Source organism: Folsomia candida, unplaced genomic scaffold (genome assembly GCF_002217175.1).
Source record: "Folsomia candida strain VU population unplaced genomic scaffold, ASM221717v1 Fcan01_Sc004, whole genome shotgun sequence".
NCBI lineage: Eukaryota > Metazoa > Arthropoda > Collembola > Entomobryomorpha > Isotomidae > Folsomia > Folsomia candida.
In genome coordinates this window covers 11753173-11770195 of record NW_019091196.1, presented here as the reverse complement: position 1 = coordinate 11770195, position 17023 = coordinate 11753173, and the positions used below count along the sequence as shown (strand labels likewise).

Genomic DNA, 17023 nt, shown 5'->3' with positions numbered 1-17023 from the left:
AATTTCGCACTCGAAATAAGTCACCGAAATGTAATACGCGTCCGCCCGAGAGTTATAGTTTTTTACAGAGCAACTGGTTATCAATTTATTTTACGTAGCCGGAGGATTTTACATTTATGTAACAAGAAAACCAAAATATATTTAGAGGTTGTGGAAACTGTAGAATTATGGGGGACTTTAGGATGGCAGTGGTGGAGAGAGGAGATACGTCTTGGTAGACACCGGAACTCCGTCTGCCAGGATTCTTGGACAGAAGACAGTATATGTCCTTGTTGAAGGAGACGATGTCCTTCAGTCGATGTATGGATAATTTGGAGTGACTGGCCGGTCGAGATATCAATGTATGAATATGGAGACGAGGAAGAGATAGGAGGGGAGGATGCATATGATATGCATAGTTCCCTCAAAATACAAGTCAAATTAGTTCTGGTATCGTGGAGCAGGCACCTTATATATGCTTGAGGAATAATAATTGCTCCGCATTTTTTGGATGTAAAAAATATTTGAGGCTGCCGTAGACTGCTGTGGCTTCCGAAAAGACACGCTCACTACAAAGACTTGTTGCTGGCAAATGGCAAATTTTGAAGTTAATAAATAATAAAATCGTATTTTTGTTAATGTAAGGCCTAACGTTTGTCAACTTTGTTTGTCAGCCAATTTATGCCCAAAATTTAAAAACTTAGCTACCCGTACCCGTGCGGGTAGTTGTAGCTACCCGCAGATAACGGGTACCCGCTAAAATCTTGCGGGTATGCGGGTAACGGGTACCCGACCCGTTACCCGCGGCAACCCTAGATGTAGGTACGTACGACCATGTAGTGGTTGGGTAGGCAGGAGATATGTGTAATAATAAGAGATGGACGAATCGAATCATCAGTTGGTCAGGAATATTATTGCATTCTTGTCATCCGCAAAGCACCCCACAAAATTTCCAATATCGCTGGCTCGCTCGGTTGGGAGTCACATTTCATGACATGACATGTACTGGGGCGTTAATATGATGTTTTTCTGTTTTTTTTCGAACTGCAAATCAACTGCAACATATTTTGGCCCAGTTCGGAAACGTGGACGGGAGAATCGATCTTTATCGTGTATTCATTCATCATCAGTTTCGCTGTAAGTGGATTTTTTAGTATTTGTATTGGTCTTAATTTGTGGGGTTTCATTGAAACTATGAAAAAACACAGGTTCCCCTCACCCTTATCATGATCTTCTATGTCTTCGTAATCTTGAAACTGAAAACTGTGGGTCCAAAACGGCGTCCACCTCCGACGCCGTCGAACCAGAATTTGCCATCCTCCGCCGCCACACCCACAATTGCTCTCTCTGCTGATCGGAAACATTCCGCTGACCCGGTCCCACCACCGGCTCCGTTGGTCAACCACCTGACCCCGCAACAAGCTTCGAGGGCCAGAGACAGGAAAAGATCACATCGCAAAGTTACCAAATTGGTCCTCACCGTCATCACAGGTCAGTCCACATGATACACTCATTTGAATTTGCATAACTATAAGTATTTTTCTTTATGTTTGATAAATTATGGTTTCCACAGTCTACTTTGTTTGCTGGGCTCCGTACTGGGCCACTCAGGTGAGTCACTTTCACCACTTTCACTTTACTAAATAATGTGAAAATGGAATGTTTCACTGGTCACCTTACATAATTTCAATTGCATAACTACCTTTTTCAGAGCTGGGTGATTATTGGTTTTTGAGGGTGGATTAAGGATTATGGATTAACCACAAAACAATGTGGATTGTGATTAAATTATTTCCGTGAGATTAATTCATGTCAGGATTAATCTGGATTAATCCATAAATTCTGAAAATTTCGGGATTATGGATTATGGATTAATAATCCGGATTAATCTGGTGATTAATGATTTTTACACCATATCTAGCGCAAAGAATTTCAACTACGTGGTTTCACATAAAAATGACGCCAGTTTCAATTGATATATGTATGTAGCACAATGCAGCGAGAACATGTTGATTCTTCAAATGGTAGCTGACAGAACAACATTGTGAGAACTTGAGACTTCAAGCTACACTGTGGGATGAATGGAACTATGGGAATTGAACTGAGTAATCCAGATTGAGAATTAATCATGAATACGTAATCATGATTAGTAATCATGATTTGGATTAATCTGGATTAATAATCATGATTAGTAATCATGATTGGGATTAATCAGGATTAGTAATCCGTAATCACGATTATGGATTAATGAAATCAAGTGGGATTATTCCCGGATTAATTCTAATTCCAGAAAAATCGGGATTATGGATTGGGATTAATCTACAAAAAACTCACATTGCCGGATTAGGGATTATGGATTAATAATCCATAATCCGGGATTAAAATCCATAATCCTTAATCAGGATTATCCCAGCTCTGACCTTTTTGTACAACGGTCATTTTGCATAATTACTTACGAAATAATTATGCAGTACGTATTTACATGAAAAGGCTTCTTATGTAAAATGGTTTTTATGCAATATGGCCGCTCTGCATAGGTACATTATCCAAAGTGACCTATGACCGTCTAACTATTTGCTCATGAATTTGATCGTGTTTACAGTTAACCCTGATTTTCATGCCACACGACTCAAATCATTCCGAGACCATGTTGACGCTATTTCTTCTCGCTGGTTGCTTCTCATACTCGAATTCGTAAGCATCCACATCACGTCTTTTCCTATGCATTTGTCATACAACACTTGAAAATAATAATTACTTTCTCTCATTATTTCCAGCACAATGAATCCAATTCTGTACGCGTTCCTGTCGGACAACTTCAAGAAAAGTTTTCTCAAGGCATGCACCTGCGCCAAGGGACAGGTGTGTTTTTAACCTCTCAGTATCCTACTTATTCTAATTTATTGGAAACAATCAGCCCAGTGGGATTAGCATTATTATTCCTTAGTTGCTCTAAACTGCTTTGTTTGTCGCGTTGATTTCCTGTGGGTTGTTTGTTTACTGGTTTTGCTGGTGTATTGTTGGTTAACTTCCCTAAAACTACTTACTACTCTTACTGTACTACTTACAACTACTTGGTTGATACCTGTGTTAAGTTAGGATAAGTGAAAAACTGACAGCTCCTACACCTCCACCACCACTTCGATAACAAAATTAACCCTGCCTAATGAGACGTCTGTCTACACAACCGGGAGGTGAAAACCGATAAAATGATCGCGTCTACAATCTCGAATATTTGAAGGAACCCAGACAGACGAACGGTGGAGGTACTGAAATTCGTGGGCTTGTGTTGCTGCCGAAATTAAATACATTAGCAGATAATCATTCATTCGCAGCTTGGTTATTTTTGCTTCCAGTATTTGCCAAGTTCTCCGCTGTCTCTCTGTTAAGTTGCTTATCAGTCGTCGTATTTAGACGTAAATAAACACACAATAAAACGTCCGCAGAGACTGGCGGACTTTCTCTCTATTTGTTCAGCCTAACGGGGCAAAGCACAATTATTTTTAGGACCATCAATAAATAGTGTCCCACTCAATGCGCACTTGTCTTGTACAGCAAATCAATACGACTTTCTAGTAAATATCTGCAACTTACATAAAAAAAACTCTGCTTGTGAGGAGATTGCTATCTAAATACATAATAGTCACTCAAGAATAAGGGACCATTTACAGATACATACATACGAAACCGTTGACATTTTTTTTCACACCACAAAAGTTCATTCCATTTTTATGAAAAAAGCCAGACATACATTTACCGAAAAGTGGCCACTTATGTCAAACGGCAACCTTGGCCTTTGATGGACAAATGCTTTTAAGCAAGTGAGAAAGAACTCGGTGGTTATGTGCACGCCTCCTCCTCCTCGAATGGCATGGAATGATGAGTACAATAACTTTTGAGCGAGATTTGCATGATATGACCCAAAGATATTTTTATCGTTTGGCCATAACCTTGTCCTCTCTAGCGTGCATGATGTCTTGATAACGTGTACACAGAATCCCACGCTATAGGCAGCATTATGCATGATGAGATCACTGCCACTTAAACTTGTGCCTGCTTTCTCCCCCCAAAAAGTGGTGACATGCCAGTGAGATGCACAACCTTGGTCATGACTATTGTGTAAGAGTCGTCAAATCAAGTGCTTTTTTCAGCTTTTTAGTCAATTGAGTTCTGGCTATTCTGTTGGCAACGTAAAGTCCCCTGAGAAAAGAGGGAGAACAAAAACTCGTTGATGGTTGATGGTCGGTCGTAGTGACATTAGTTTCTTGTTGTTTTTTGTTCCTTTCTTTCGGCTGCTTACGCTCTTCTCTACTCTTCTACTACGTATCGTCGTCCATTCATCCATCTCGCTCCACGCTCGTCCTTGATTCTGGCCGACAAATCTCAACGGTTGACGACACCGGGGACTCTGGGACCTTTGCGATCCACTCCCACGAATACCTTCCATCCACTTGATTGCTGATCTAATTACAAAAAATCGATTTGACGATGAAATGGTGGGGACACTATACGTTCAATTCCCCGGGGTCAAAAGTTCTTTGGATGGAGATCTCCGCCGCCAGTGGAAATTACTCAGGCCACGACTGTCGAGCAGTCCAGTCCTGGACGAGAGTCCGTCCATGCCGTCGGAGTCGTCGGTGGTGGCGGCGAGGAGGGGAAAGAAGTTTGGGACGATTTGGATCTAGATTTGGAAGATGAGGGGTGCTTAGCATTGGGAATGGATTTTCAAAAGGACATCCCACTCGTCCTCTTGTCTCAACCGCAACAACAGCAAAATCAACATTTCTAAAAGCGTGACTATGTTGGCAATGATATGTTAATGAGATATATAAGAAACTGGAGATGGAGAAAGTGTGGGTGGGTGGTCAGACAGACAGATACCGGTTTCTTCTCCCACTTTCTCCAACCAGACAGACTTATGTAATAGTGTAGTCACGTGGAGGAGGAAAAAATCGAAACAACATTAAGTTTGTACATACATAATTATAACTTTAATTAGTAATTTAACTAGAAAATTTTTAGTATGTACATATAATTTGAGGTCACATTTTCTTGTCACGTGCATACAAACATATTTCACCAAACCAAATTAGTATACGCCTTTAAATGTTATTTTCGTCGCTTCCCCAAGGAGTGGAATTGAGGAGTGCAAATTTTCCTATCTACGTCGACAACAAGTGCCCGAGTGGAAAATGAATGTATGGTGCGTGGGCAAGGAAATTTCCGAAACGAAACTCATTATTTTGAGTAGTTGGCTTAAAAATTGGAGATAAACAATTTTGACTGCACAGTCCTTGTTTTTCTTAAGCTGATTGGAGTGCAGTGGTGAAAGTCACCTTTAGAAACAAAGTTGTTGGAAGAGAGCTCTTCTCAAGAACTTTCTATCTGCCTTCGAGTGGTTCTTTACCACAACAACCGCGACGATAATTGGGCAAGACTTTGGTACAGAATAAGAAGCACTCCATTAAGTTAAACCAATCGACTCAAGGATAAGTAGGGACGAGTGAGTAGGTTGGAGAAAGCAGGCAGCATAGAAATGCATAAGCCCAACCAACGTGTATTTAAGTATGTAGGAGTTTTGCTGCTGCCGTCGCACAGCAGGAAGCAGGGATTTATAATGGATTTGTTTTTTTGCATAACAAAATTGTTTTAGGCAATCTTGCAAGAGAGACGAGGAAAAAAAATATTTCATTCCGAGAAGTGAAAGCAAATCAAATTTTAAATAGGGTGAGTTTTTTGTAGGATTTCTTAGAGTCAGAGTCAGACATTTTTTGTGTGTCGCTAATGTGATTTATTTGACGAAGGTTTGCATTCTCTGATTATTTAGATATGTATGAATATTGCGGAGGTGTCTAGTTTGACGCCTACAAGCATAAAGCATTTTCCAATTACGAGGAAAATTCTCAGTTAATTAACTATAAGACCAAAAAAACAAAGTGTATGATAAACTAAATATGTATTAATTATGGACAATATTGTAACCATCTTACGCACATCAACTGAACCAATTGTTGCATACATTCATAACTCTTAACTACTTATTAGAAAAATATGTAACAAATTATTTAGTATTTAGTCAACCAAGATTGTCACCAGCAAAAAAAACCAGTAACGTGTCAAGTTACCTATTTATGTATCTATCTACGTCAAATTCTATATATCTCATGCTTACAGGACGTGAATGCACAGCTCCACATGGAAAATTCGGTCTTTCCTCGGGGGAAGAAATCCGAAAAAGGGAATCGAAAAGGGGTCGTGCCATCCGGCACGTCGGGGGCACTGACGGGTCAAAACACGGGTGGTTCTGGTGCGTCCGGCCTCCTTGGAATGCCCAACAACGCTTCCTCCACAGGGGGACTGGTCGGCGGGGCTAAAAATTTATTGCAGGTCCCTCCATACGGCAACAAGGGGAAAATCCCCCTTGACGAGGATGACGAGTCGGGTGAGTCTGAGGATGACGAGGGGGCCGCCATCCTCGGGGGTGGTGTTGGCAGTGGGTGTGGCTACAACGGGAGCGGGGCGGGATGTGGGCTGAGTGCCCGAAGTCTGCTCAACGTCACGTTGAACAACACGCCCAGCACGAGCACGACGGGGGGAATTAATTCGGAAACCACCCAGAGCACCTTCATCCAGGATGGAGTTCATGTTACCTCACTCTAAATGGTCGTAAACGTAATTGTGTCGTGTCATGTAAAATTTTATGTGTATTACACCCTGTATTTATTTACGGTATGTCGTAAATTATGAATGTCATCCAAGAGTTAATATGTGTGATAGGGAGAGAAAACTTGGTGCATCTATAAATCTGTATGTATTAGATTATGTATGTAAAATGTGCATAATAAATTATTTGAGATCTCAGTATCAAGTTAAACGTAATATCTAAATACATGTATGTCCAAATCAAGAGTGTGTATTTATCTCTTAGTATTTTTAGACAATACAGAGTCATCTAAATAAATGTGTATAATTAATGTGTTTAATGAGAGAAAGTTACATTTTAAGTGAAAATGAATTAAGTAATTAAATGTACTTATTGATTGTAACTTATATTATAACCCAATTTTAAAACGTGAAAATCATGAAATTAAACCGGAGATCAAATTGACATCAAGGACATACAAAAAATGACTTATTTGGACCAATATCCCGGATTTTATCATTAAAATTACAACCATCCAAGAATAATGAGGGTATTAAATCTTATCAAAAATAAAATGGTCTATAGTTTTTTGTATTGCTGTTTAAACTCTTAAGTCATGATGTTATCTGACCTGAATGAATTAAAATTGATTACGTAACTGGATTTTAAAATATTGCCAGAGTTAATGGCTAATCATAAATAAATGTTGTGTAATTAATAAATATTTTAGTTATGATGATTAGATAATAAACATGGATAATGAAAAGAATTATAACATTGGAGAGTAACAAAATCATGGTAGGTTAAATGTAATAGTTTTAAAATCCATGTTACACTTAGCCCTGTGTGTACCTGTACAATTAATCAATTGATGTCGTTCGTATATAACCGTGTCAATAAAATGACTACTTTGTCAATGTGTAGAAACTTTATTGCGTTTCATACAGAAATAAATATACGTGCATAAACACCAGAAAATAATTCAAGAATAAATCCCTACTTGAAAGAAATCTTAACTGATGAGGGTATCATATTTCAGAGCTCAGTTTAAACCAATTACCTCTGTAAATGTGATTTCAAGTAGCCATGCAGAACAGCAAGACAAAATAGTACGTCTTGGTCTTGATATTGGTATTAAGAACGTGTGTATGATGTACGAGCACTATACATTAGAAATTATTCTTATATGGCGAATTTTCTACGATTTTTTTTAAGTTTAGGGACCTAATGTGTACGACTCCTACGTAGTCAGATTTTTGTGATATTTACTCTGTAATACATTTTTTTCTGCATAATTTTCTACATAATAACTCTGTGAATATAATTTAAAAATTCATAACAATAAACGTCTTATATGGCTCGAAATTAAGCTAGGAATTTTTCAATTTTTGATAAATTACCTTATCCTTTAAAATTTGAATGCTCTCTTAGTGGATAATACTCTTAACAAATTTAAAACTGTAGTGCTCCTTCTCTTTAAAGATATGAAGGTGATAAGCGTTGCCCTATTGTCGAAATCATTTTTCTATTACTTCATTTTCGCTCATTTATAAAATTGAAAACCAAGATTTCACAGGCCACAAAGTTCCCTCCTAATTCCTAATAATTCATGTATACTTCTTATTTAGAATAGAAATTTAATATTACTTAAAAACTGAACGCATTATGTGGTACACCCGGATGTGGGGCGCCCATAAAAAGTTAACACAATTGTATCAACTATCGAATTCCACATTTTGTGGTTTCATTGTTTCATAACTAGTAAATAGCCTTGTTTCATAATCCTTAAAGTTAGGCTGTGGAGTTGTTTCGTAATAAATTACAATTTTCTTTCTCAGCGTTCTTATCCGAAAATTTTAATGAATCTTATCATAGCTTTGATACTTCTGTCCCCTTTCGTGGAATCAGATGTGTACAAACCATTTCCGAGTGCGCGTAAGTTAATTATGGTTACCGCTTCACTTCATACTAATTTTATTCTGCCCAGGTTGTCGGAAAAATAATATGACCGGGTGCATGAGAGTCAGTGATCAAGGCTATTATTTTGATCAGACAGCAAATGAATGTAAACTAATAAATCTGAAGTGGGAGAATTGTGAGGCCAGTAATTACTGGGCCAAAGGAGAAGATTGCATTAAGGAGTGTGAAGGAGAAGAAGTTTTTGAAGCAAAAAGACACGAGAAAGAAATGAAAGCGAGAAAAAATAGGTATCCTGGGTAAATTACAAGTTAATCGTTCAGGAAGCCAGGTTTTTGTATGCTCTTCTTTAATTTATAACTATAAATAATATAGGTTACATAATACATTACATGATTATGTGGTTGAAATGATAATTTAACGAAGCTTGACATGACATGAGTGGTCAAGTTCTCCTACACATCAATTTGTGTGGGGTTTTATTTATTTATTTGTGGAATTTTATGACAATTTTTGTAATTTTTCTAATGCCAACTTTTCTTGATTATCAAGTGCAGAGTGTACGTATTACTGACCTTTCTACCTGATGCTATACTTTGCATTTATTTTTGGCAACATTATGATTATGTTGGTTGTGCAATTAATTATGAACTATCAGAACAGCTAGATAAAATTGTATGTACATCTTGGTATATTAACAAATAGTGATCTTAATAAATTAAAAACTGTGCTGCTACTTTATTATCCTAAAAATTGTGTTGTCCGGAGAAAATATATTTGGAATACGTATATACGAGCAAGACTGGTGAATATTTAATCTTTCGTATTTTCTATGTGTAGTTTCTACACTAATTTCTTCGTATCTATGTACATAAGTACCTCATTCATTCTTATGTACATCTATTTTTAAAAATAGCCTCGGACTAAATCTAACTTACATGATACATATGAAATAAACACAATAGCCATTGCTGAACTAGTATAGCATTCGAGACTTGCTCGAATCCCACGACGAGTTGCATATTATGCAACTCGTCTTGAAAAGCGTACATAATATATTATTTGCATTATATTATGCTTTTAAAGACGTTAATGCATTTTTCGAAAGTAAAAAGTGAATCCAACTTATAACTTGCGGGAAATGTAACTATCTACGTATGTACATTCCTCATCCAATTAGTTTTCCACGAATCTACGTATATGGACCGACTACTAGGAGAAAGTGTACTCTGATTAAAACATACAATTACATCTATCGTATATCCAATCTTTCTAATTTGTGATATTCATTATGAAATATGTACACACTAATACTAACAATAACAATCCATTCTATATATATATATTTACTTTAAATCATTATTGTGTAGTATGATTAGATTTACTGAATTAATGTCCTGTTGGCCAATTGCTCAACAATCGTCTTGATCAGTTTTTTATGATTCGGGTCATCCTCCTTCATGTCGACAACTACCAAATAATAAGTGATGAAAGCCCCCAATATCTAGAAATAAGTTATAGAAGTATACAAGTTATCAGAAAGGAATATAACACGACGAAATAATGTTGAAAATGAGTTATACCGACAGAACGGTGCGATAATTCACATCAAAAAAGTCCAGCCCTTTCAGATAGATTGATTTTGTAGACACAGTAATCAATTCATATGCCAAATCAGCATTCCCCTGCGCAAAGGTGGCTCTATCCGACATAATTCTGGAGGATAAGTTCTCCGCCTTTTGTATTAAATATAACTGTTAATTTATCCATGCAGATTTTAATAAAATATATTTTGATTACGTTTGCTGCTGCCTCAGAGGCCACAATAATGTGGCCCAGCTTTATTACCATGATGAACATGTGGAGCCATGGTAACTGATCCAATGTTTTTGCTTTGCTAACTAAATGAATTATTAGCACCCCGTAGGGGATCATCTGTACAACACTGGCCATTATCAATGGCCCGATAGCAGAATTGACGGCGTGAATGTGAGATTTGACACTCCTGAAGGCCTCAATTTTCTGTACACAAAAATCCCTCATTTTTTATATGATGATCTACAATTTTAATTAAATGTTTCGACCTCCAACCTTATTGATATCTAGGTCTGGATTGTTGTAGATTTCACGGAGGGTCCTCTCCATCAGGTAAGACGAGAGTGAAATTCCCCATAACATTAAATCAATGTGGAACAGCAATAGCAGGGTCACAACATTCATCGCCATTATTCCAACGCTAAACATAGCAATGCAAAAATTTGAATCTTCACAGAGTAAACGCACGAGCGTGTCAAGGTTGATAATGATTCCTCTAAAGCTAAATCTCGTTTCTTGGTCGTACACAGTGGATGAGAGCCATTCTGTCCAGTTAGTGAGTAAAAAATAACCCAGGGCCAACACGGACGTCACAGTCAAAAGCTGCAAAAATATGAAGACGACAAGAATTGACTGTTTATCAAACAATTCCTCCATTATCATTCATTTATAAAATTGACAACAGTGTCCCCAACTACTAAATTTCTCTCTAATATAACTAGTTATTTTATACTTTTTATTTTGAATAGAAATAAAATTGACAAATGCACATTATGTGGGATGGGATGGGGAACGGATGTTGGACGCCGTTAAAAGTTAACATAGTTGTATATCGAATTCCAGATTTTATGGCTTCATTGTTTCATAACCAATAAACAGCTTAGTTTTCATAATCCTTAACCTTAGTTGCTTCATAATAAATTACAATATTGTTTTTCAGCGTCTTTATCCGAAAATTGTAATGAATCTGGTTATATTTTTGATATTTCTGTCTCCTGCTTTTATGGAATCAAAAGTGTATAAACCATTTCCGACTGCGCGTAAGTTTATTCTGCTTACCGTTTCACTGCATACTAATAATTTTGTTTTGTCCAGGTTGTCAGAATAACAATATGACCGGATGCATGAGAGTCAGTAACCGCGGCTTCCATTATGACAAGACAGCAAAGGAATGTAAGGTATCAAATGCGACGTGGCAGAATTGTGAGAATAGTAATTCTTGGAAACGAGTAGAAGATTGCGTACTTGAGTGTCAAGGAGAAAAAGTTTATGAACAAAAACTGTACGAGGTAGAAATTGAAGCGAGAAAAAATACCGGGTAAATTAAGAGTGAATCTATCAGAGCAGGGAATTTTTGGAAACAGGTAAGTATCAAATTATTATTTGTAGATGCTTTATCAAGATGGTGATCGAGCACCATCACTATAGGAAAGAGCTAATAATAATCTTATGCGTTTCTTTTTTCAGTGCTAAACAAAAATTTAAGTTGGAAATCGGAGCAAATTTAAATTTCATGTAAATATGTATACATATGTATGTATGTAACTCAATAGTTTGCATTAAACTTAAGGTACCACAAGAGAGTTGGCAAGGAATTATACCACTCAGTTTGATTGTAATTTTCTCAGAAATTATAGTAGGTAGAAATTTGGTTCAAATACAAATTTTGTAAAAAAATTACTACTCTAAATTTTGGTAAATGTCCCCTTCTGCTGTTACTTATACTTACGTATTTATATCCAAAATAGTCGACCATGATGAATTTTTTTTAAAACGTCCTAGCGTCAAAACCATACGGAGCACAAACGTGGGACGACTCCCACATCGTGCGAAATAGTTTTACTTGGGGAGCATAATGGGTCTCATTTCCATATTGTCTTCCATACTTTTCGAAATAGCATTTCTATACTTGCCCCTCCATATTATTTTATGTTTCTGAGGACAAAAATGGTTCACATCTCTTTACCAGACACAAATGAGCCCACAAACCGATTATACACCCTGCAGAAATATATAATGATTCCAAATAACAACCATTATGACCTTAAAGTCCATCCCCTCCATCTCGGGGAGCTCTTAAAAATGCCCCAATGCCCTTGTTGTTATGCGGAGCCGTACTTCATGTCTTGACTCATTTTCTCTAAAAAATCATGTTGCTAAGTCCAGAAAAAATTGAAATATTCAACCTCTTGTGGTATTTTTTACTTATGTAAGTATGTTTCAAAACTATTTTACAATAAATATAATTGATTGAAAGATTATTGTAAAGAAAATAAAAAAAATCTATTCTTTTCGGTGGAAATCTGCACTACATTTGGTAATAATGGGGTATACTAAAACAAAGCATTAATACCGGTATGAATAGCACACCGTGTACAAAGTGGTATGGTTTATTACCAGGCTGTAGACATTTTACTACATATTGTAGTACATCTGTCATACATCATGGTATTAATTTTATCCCAGAAAGTGTTCTTTATTACCACTTCGGGTTCAATCAATTTCTTTACCAGTTGGTGGTTATTATTACCGTTTCTGCAGAGTCATATACGTGTGCATTTTGGTAATGATTTGGTAATGATTTCATTTAGAGTGCATGTAGTTACGTGTCTACATATGTAGACACGTAACTAAGTAAAATTCAGGACCTTGGTATAACCAATAAAAGTTACATACGTGCTTAACATGATAATTTTAAATGTTATGGCAAAGTTCTCCAATTTATATTGGGTTTGATCTACTCATAAGTTCAAATTATATTCGAATTTGTCGCTTGGTGTCCAGGGCTGAAAACCAGCACTCGTACTGACGCTCATACGACACCATTAATAAAAACTTCAATCAATCAATCATTATTGCAATTTTACGACATAAATCTAAAGAATCAATAAATCAATTTCTTAAATCGCCCTAAATATAATTAGCACCATTGCAAATCGTGCATTGTTGCAATAAACAATTTTTCCTTACCCTTAACTTCTTTTTTCTGGTCACTTCCGCCACCTGCTCTGACTGGATTTTGAAGCTTTTGTATATCTCTCCAAATTTGTTTCGCTTGAAGGTCACGCAAAACAGATAGCAGAAAAGCATAAGAGTGGATGATGCATCAATCATTAAGATCCCAGTGGTCTCTGGCTTTCCCTTCAACTGGGACCTGGTCCAGGAAATGCTGGTGTCGTATGCCTTGAGTGATGTGGCTCCCATAATCATGCAATTAACAAGTCCCTAGATAATACATAAGACACAGTTTAGAAACAAGCTATAAAAATTCGTTTTCGTTAATTCATGGGAACATTTAATAATTCTGCGATTAAGGCAAGCAAATTTTTTTATGAACGAATGAAAATCCTTGATTGAATCGAACACATCAATTAAAAAGACATTTGTCGCCTTTGTGTCCGGAGAAAGCGAGTGGAAATTAGCATGGACATTTTGGTTAATAAAGTATTGATCGATGTTTTTCATTGAGTTGTACATACGCTTTGATGTGAGGTCTATTTCTGTGCGTGTAAAAAAGCATGAGCGTTGGATGGTATCACGTAATGGATATATAATTATTACTAGTCAGTATTTATGGTATTATTGTTATGCATCTTGATATGTAATTGTGGTATATTCTTGTGAACTAGTCAAATTTTACCATTTTGACATCAGACTAAATTAACAATAATGTCTAAAGAATGAGTATAACTTTCACTCACCGCGTGAATAATGTTACTTTTTAATTCAAAAACGCCGTCGTTTTCCCAGATTCCAAAGGGACAGAGTAACTGACACGCTCCCACATTGACGATGGCCTGAAGGGACTGATGAGCTCCAAGGAAAAGATTCCTCTTCATTTCAGCCATCTCTTTGAAGCGATTTCGGGATGCGTTCACTGCCATCAATTGATTCGCTGCTCCGATAATTCCCATCCCCTCAGGGCCGCCTGCTTGTTGACCGTTGACGATCTCATTTTCCAATTCTTCTTGCTCTGCCTGCTCGTCAAGATTTTGCATTTCGAGTTGGCCATCACGGTTATGCCGTTGAGCATCAATCGGCTGCATCTCCATCCCTTCTTCATTTACCTGGTCGATCTCATTGTCACCCAGATCACCAAGGTCAATCTCTGATTTGTGGATAGTTGTCCAGGCGAGATAATTGGTGTTTGAGATGAGCGACTTCAGAGCGGAAAATGGTTGCATGATGCGCGACTCGGGTGGGAAAATCTCATCAGGAGGAGAAGTGTTCTCATTCGTCTCAAAATTCTCATTCTTCTCAATCTCATCTTGACCCATATGGGGCTCATTTGGTTGCTGTTCTTCATCAATCTCTGCCTCATTTTCAGGAGGGGGTGGTTGATCAGCAGGGTTATCCGTCGGGACAACAGGGGCGCCACCGATTGATCGAATATTGTTGAAAAATTGTCTCAACTTTGTTTTGTAGGGTGGGTCAAGAATGACGCGTGGGGGAAATGGGGATTTGACATAGGGTGCGAGCACGTTCCGTTCCAAGTCATCGTGGCGAATTCGATATGCCGTGTGAGGGCGGGATGTGGGGGGTTGGTATGGTTCGAATTCGAAGTGGGGAGAAGTGTGGGGTCGTTCTTGCCTTGGGTTGGGAGATTGTTGGCTAATTTGGGAATGTGGAGTCTCATGTGATGGTGGGACAGTGGCATTTTGGTTGAAAGATACGTTTTCAGTTGGGGAAGATGGGGTGGGTGGTCCTACGCCGGGTGGCGACGGAGTTGGCTACAAATTACGGAGAAAGTAAAAACTTAAAAAATATGCTGAATGCAATGTACACCAAAGCTAAGTTTTTCCCAGTGGGAAATTTTGTGTGATGACATCGAAATCTACAAATTTATATTCCTGAAGAAATGGAGTCATACTTTGTTTTAAAAATACAAATTATCACAAACTAACTTTCCCCTTAATGCCCTAATGACTAGAAAATGATTCCTGTTTAAAATGCAAAATAATTTTGTTATAAAGTGAAAGTAACCTCATCATCCTTGGCTACATTTCCATTTTCCACTACATGACTTCCGCCTGAATCGGAGTCCGTTGGGGTGTCGTCCTGAAACCGAAGCACGGGTGTCCTCTCCACAATCTCCTCCGAATCGGACGTCGACATGTCCCCAATATCTTCTACCCTCTTGTTGAGAATTGTATAATGCTCATGATTTTTCTGTTCAGTTTATTTCCTTATCTAAATTTGTCTCCTTCCGAGTTTTTACATATCTTAACTATGACGCACATGCATTCGTTTAACTAATGTAATTATCTGTACTTCATGCAAGCCTCCTACCTTTGTGAATCTGACCAGTTTCTAACATTGTTTTTAGCCGTCAAATTTCTCAGTATTCTGTATTCTTCCAGTTTTCAACCCAAACTCAAGGTTTCTATTTTTGCATTTGACTGGTCATTCACTCTCAAATAAGGTTATAAATATTGGTCGACAAGTCGACCTCGCGGTCATTCTTTTACCTAAGCTGCTGTGAGTAGCGTCAATCTTTCCCATTTTTATCAAACTTGTAACAATATTTAAATTGCATAAATCCTGACTTGAAGTAACCTTAAACCATTGTGCACTCGTCTCTGCCTGATTATTCTCAACTTGCCTCAGTTTACAACTACACCATAATCTCTCATAAAAGTATTCATCTCCACCCTGTTGCCATCCATACGATTGAACATCACACTTCAAACTCTCACAAAAACCACACCCCAGTTGGGACCCAACATCCCCAACACCTCTACAATTCCACTTTATTGAAATTGCTTGAAACTGGTGATGTCCTTTGGCACGAGATTTGGCAATTGGTCGGGAGTGAAAATTTTTCTATTGCTTTCTTCCCAAGAAATAGACGCCTACTAAAAGCAGCGTCCTTATCCTGGTGACTAATTGTCCACGGTCTGACGCACATATTCGTAAATGATATCGAGCAATAGATTTTATTTTGATGCGACATACAGTTTTCTTACACGTGTGCTAAAGTAACAGCATATTTGTGTAAATATGATGGCATGCAAACTTTATTTTGCATACGACAACCCAAGCAACTAGTGCAACAGATTCATTAAATATGTAATTTGTCAATCATTTGCACCGATCGCGATCCAGGAACCAAATATGAATGCGTGCCCCTTAATGTTTACCTTGTTTCGGGATAAGCAGTAAACAATATGATAACGCCTTAAAAATCGTCCGAGTAATATGTCAGAGTAAAAGGTATTTAATTGTAGGTTCTATTTATGTTTCAGTGTAATTACACACATATTTTACAAAGTTTGGCATGACATCGACTATCGACTTCACATTACTCATTCTCAGTACGAATGAGAAGAGATAAATACACAATTGAGAGGAGAATTAGCAGCGTTTGGATGACATTTTCTAGTGGTTTAGTAAAATAATAATTGAAGTTTACATAATTGATTTCAGAGGAGTTACCGTTTGGAAAAGATCATTCATTTTTGCGTAAAGTTGAATTAAGTTATAATTTAAATCGCTGCTAAACAAGAGGTAATTTCTTAAAAGAGTAGCAACCACAAGATCACAGGAATTGCATGAGAAACCTGTAATGCAAGAGATTGATATACCCCAAACAAGTCTTTTTCTGGGTTAGCTAGAGTGGACACGCAATCGAAGGGGTGAAAGCATTTATTTGTTTGTACAAAAATGAGC

At 37.4% G+C, this 17023-nt stretch overlaps 2 protein-coding genes and 1 long non-coding RNA gene across 10 annotated transcripts in view; 2 read left to right on the top strand and 1 right to left on the bottom strand.

Moving 5' to 3' along the window:
• LOC110849169 (somatostatin receptor type 2) overlaps positions 1 to 7551 on the top strand; it is a 53395-nt gene extending 45844 nt beyond the window's left edge. For 6 of the 7 annotated variants that reach the window (XM_035850840.1, XM_035850838.1, XM_035850837.1 and 3 more), the window contains 6 exons: positions 1030 to 1116; positions 1188 to 1470; positions 1553 to 1590; positions 2582 to 2673; positions 2757 to 2841; positions 6154 to 7551. In XM_035850840.1, coding sequence (XP_035706733.1) covers positions 1030 to 1116; positions 1188 to 1470; positions 1553 to 1590; positions 2582 to 2673; positions 2757 to 2841; positions 6154 to 6639 — 1071 coding nt within the window. In that variant the 3' untranslated portion in view covers positions 6640 to 7551. Of the gene's footprint in view, positions 1 to 1029; positions 1117 to 1187; positions 1471 to 1552; positions 1591 to 2581; positions 2674 to 2756; positions 2842 to 4513 lie in introns of all 7 variants that reach the window. The other variant, XM_035850842.1, reaches the window with a different exon arrangement.
• Positions 7552 to 8976: 1425 nt separating this feature from the next.
• On the bottom strand, positions 8977 to 16083 carry LOC110849168. Of its 2 annotated transcripts, XM_022096544.2 has the most exons (8): positions 15338 to 16083; positions 14056 to 15084; positions 13325 to 13579; positions 10881 to 10957; positions 10631 to 10775; positions 10340 to 10561; positions 10123 to 10275; positions 8977 to 10043 (listed from the first exon to the last, which is right to left on the bottom strand). In XM_022096544.2, the coding sequence occupies exons 1-8, from the start codon at positions 15467 to 15469 to the stop codon at positions 9921 to 9923; spliced, it is 2136 nt and encodes a 711-aa protein (XP_021952236.2). In that variant the 5' UTR covers positions 15470 to 16083; the 3' UTR covers positions 8977 to 9920. The 2 variants fall into 2 exon arrangements, with proteins under 2 accessions (XP_021952236.2, XP_035706728.1); XM_035850835.1 differs by having other exon boundaries at positions 10631 to 10957.
• LOC118435217 lies at positions 10945 to 12532 on the top strand. Its single transcript, XR_004834615.1, has 3 exons — positions 10945 to 11394; positions 11450 to 11718; positions 11822 to 12532. It is a non-coding gene; the product is annotated as an uncharacterized LOC118435217 (long non-coding RNA).
• Positions 16084 to 17023: the final 940 nt, after the last annotated feature.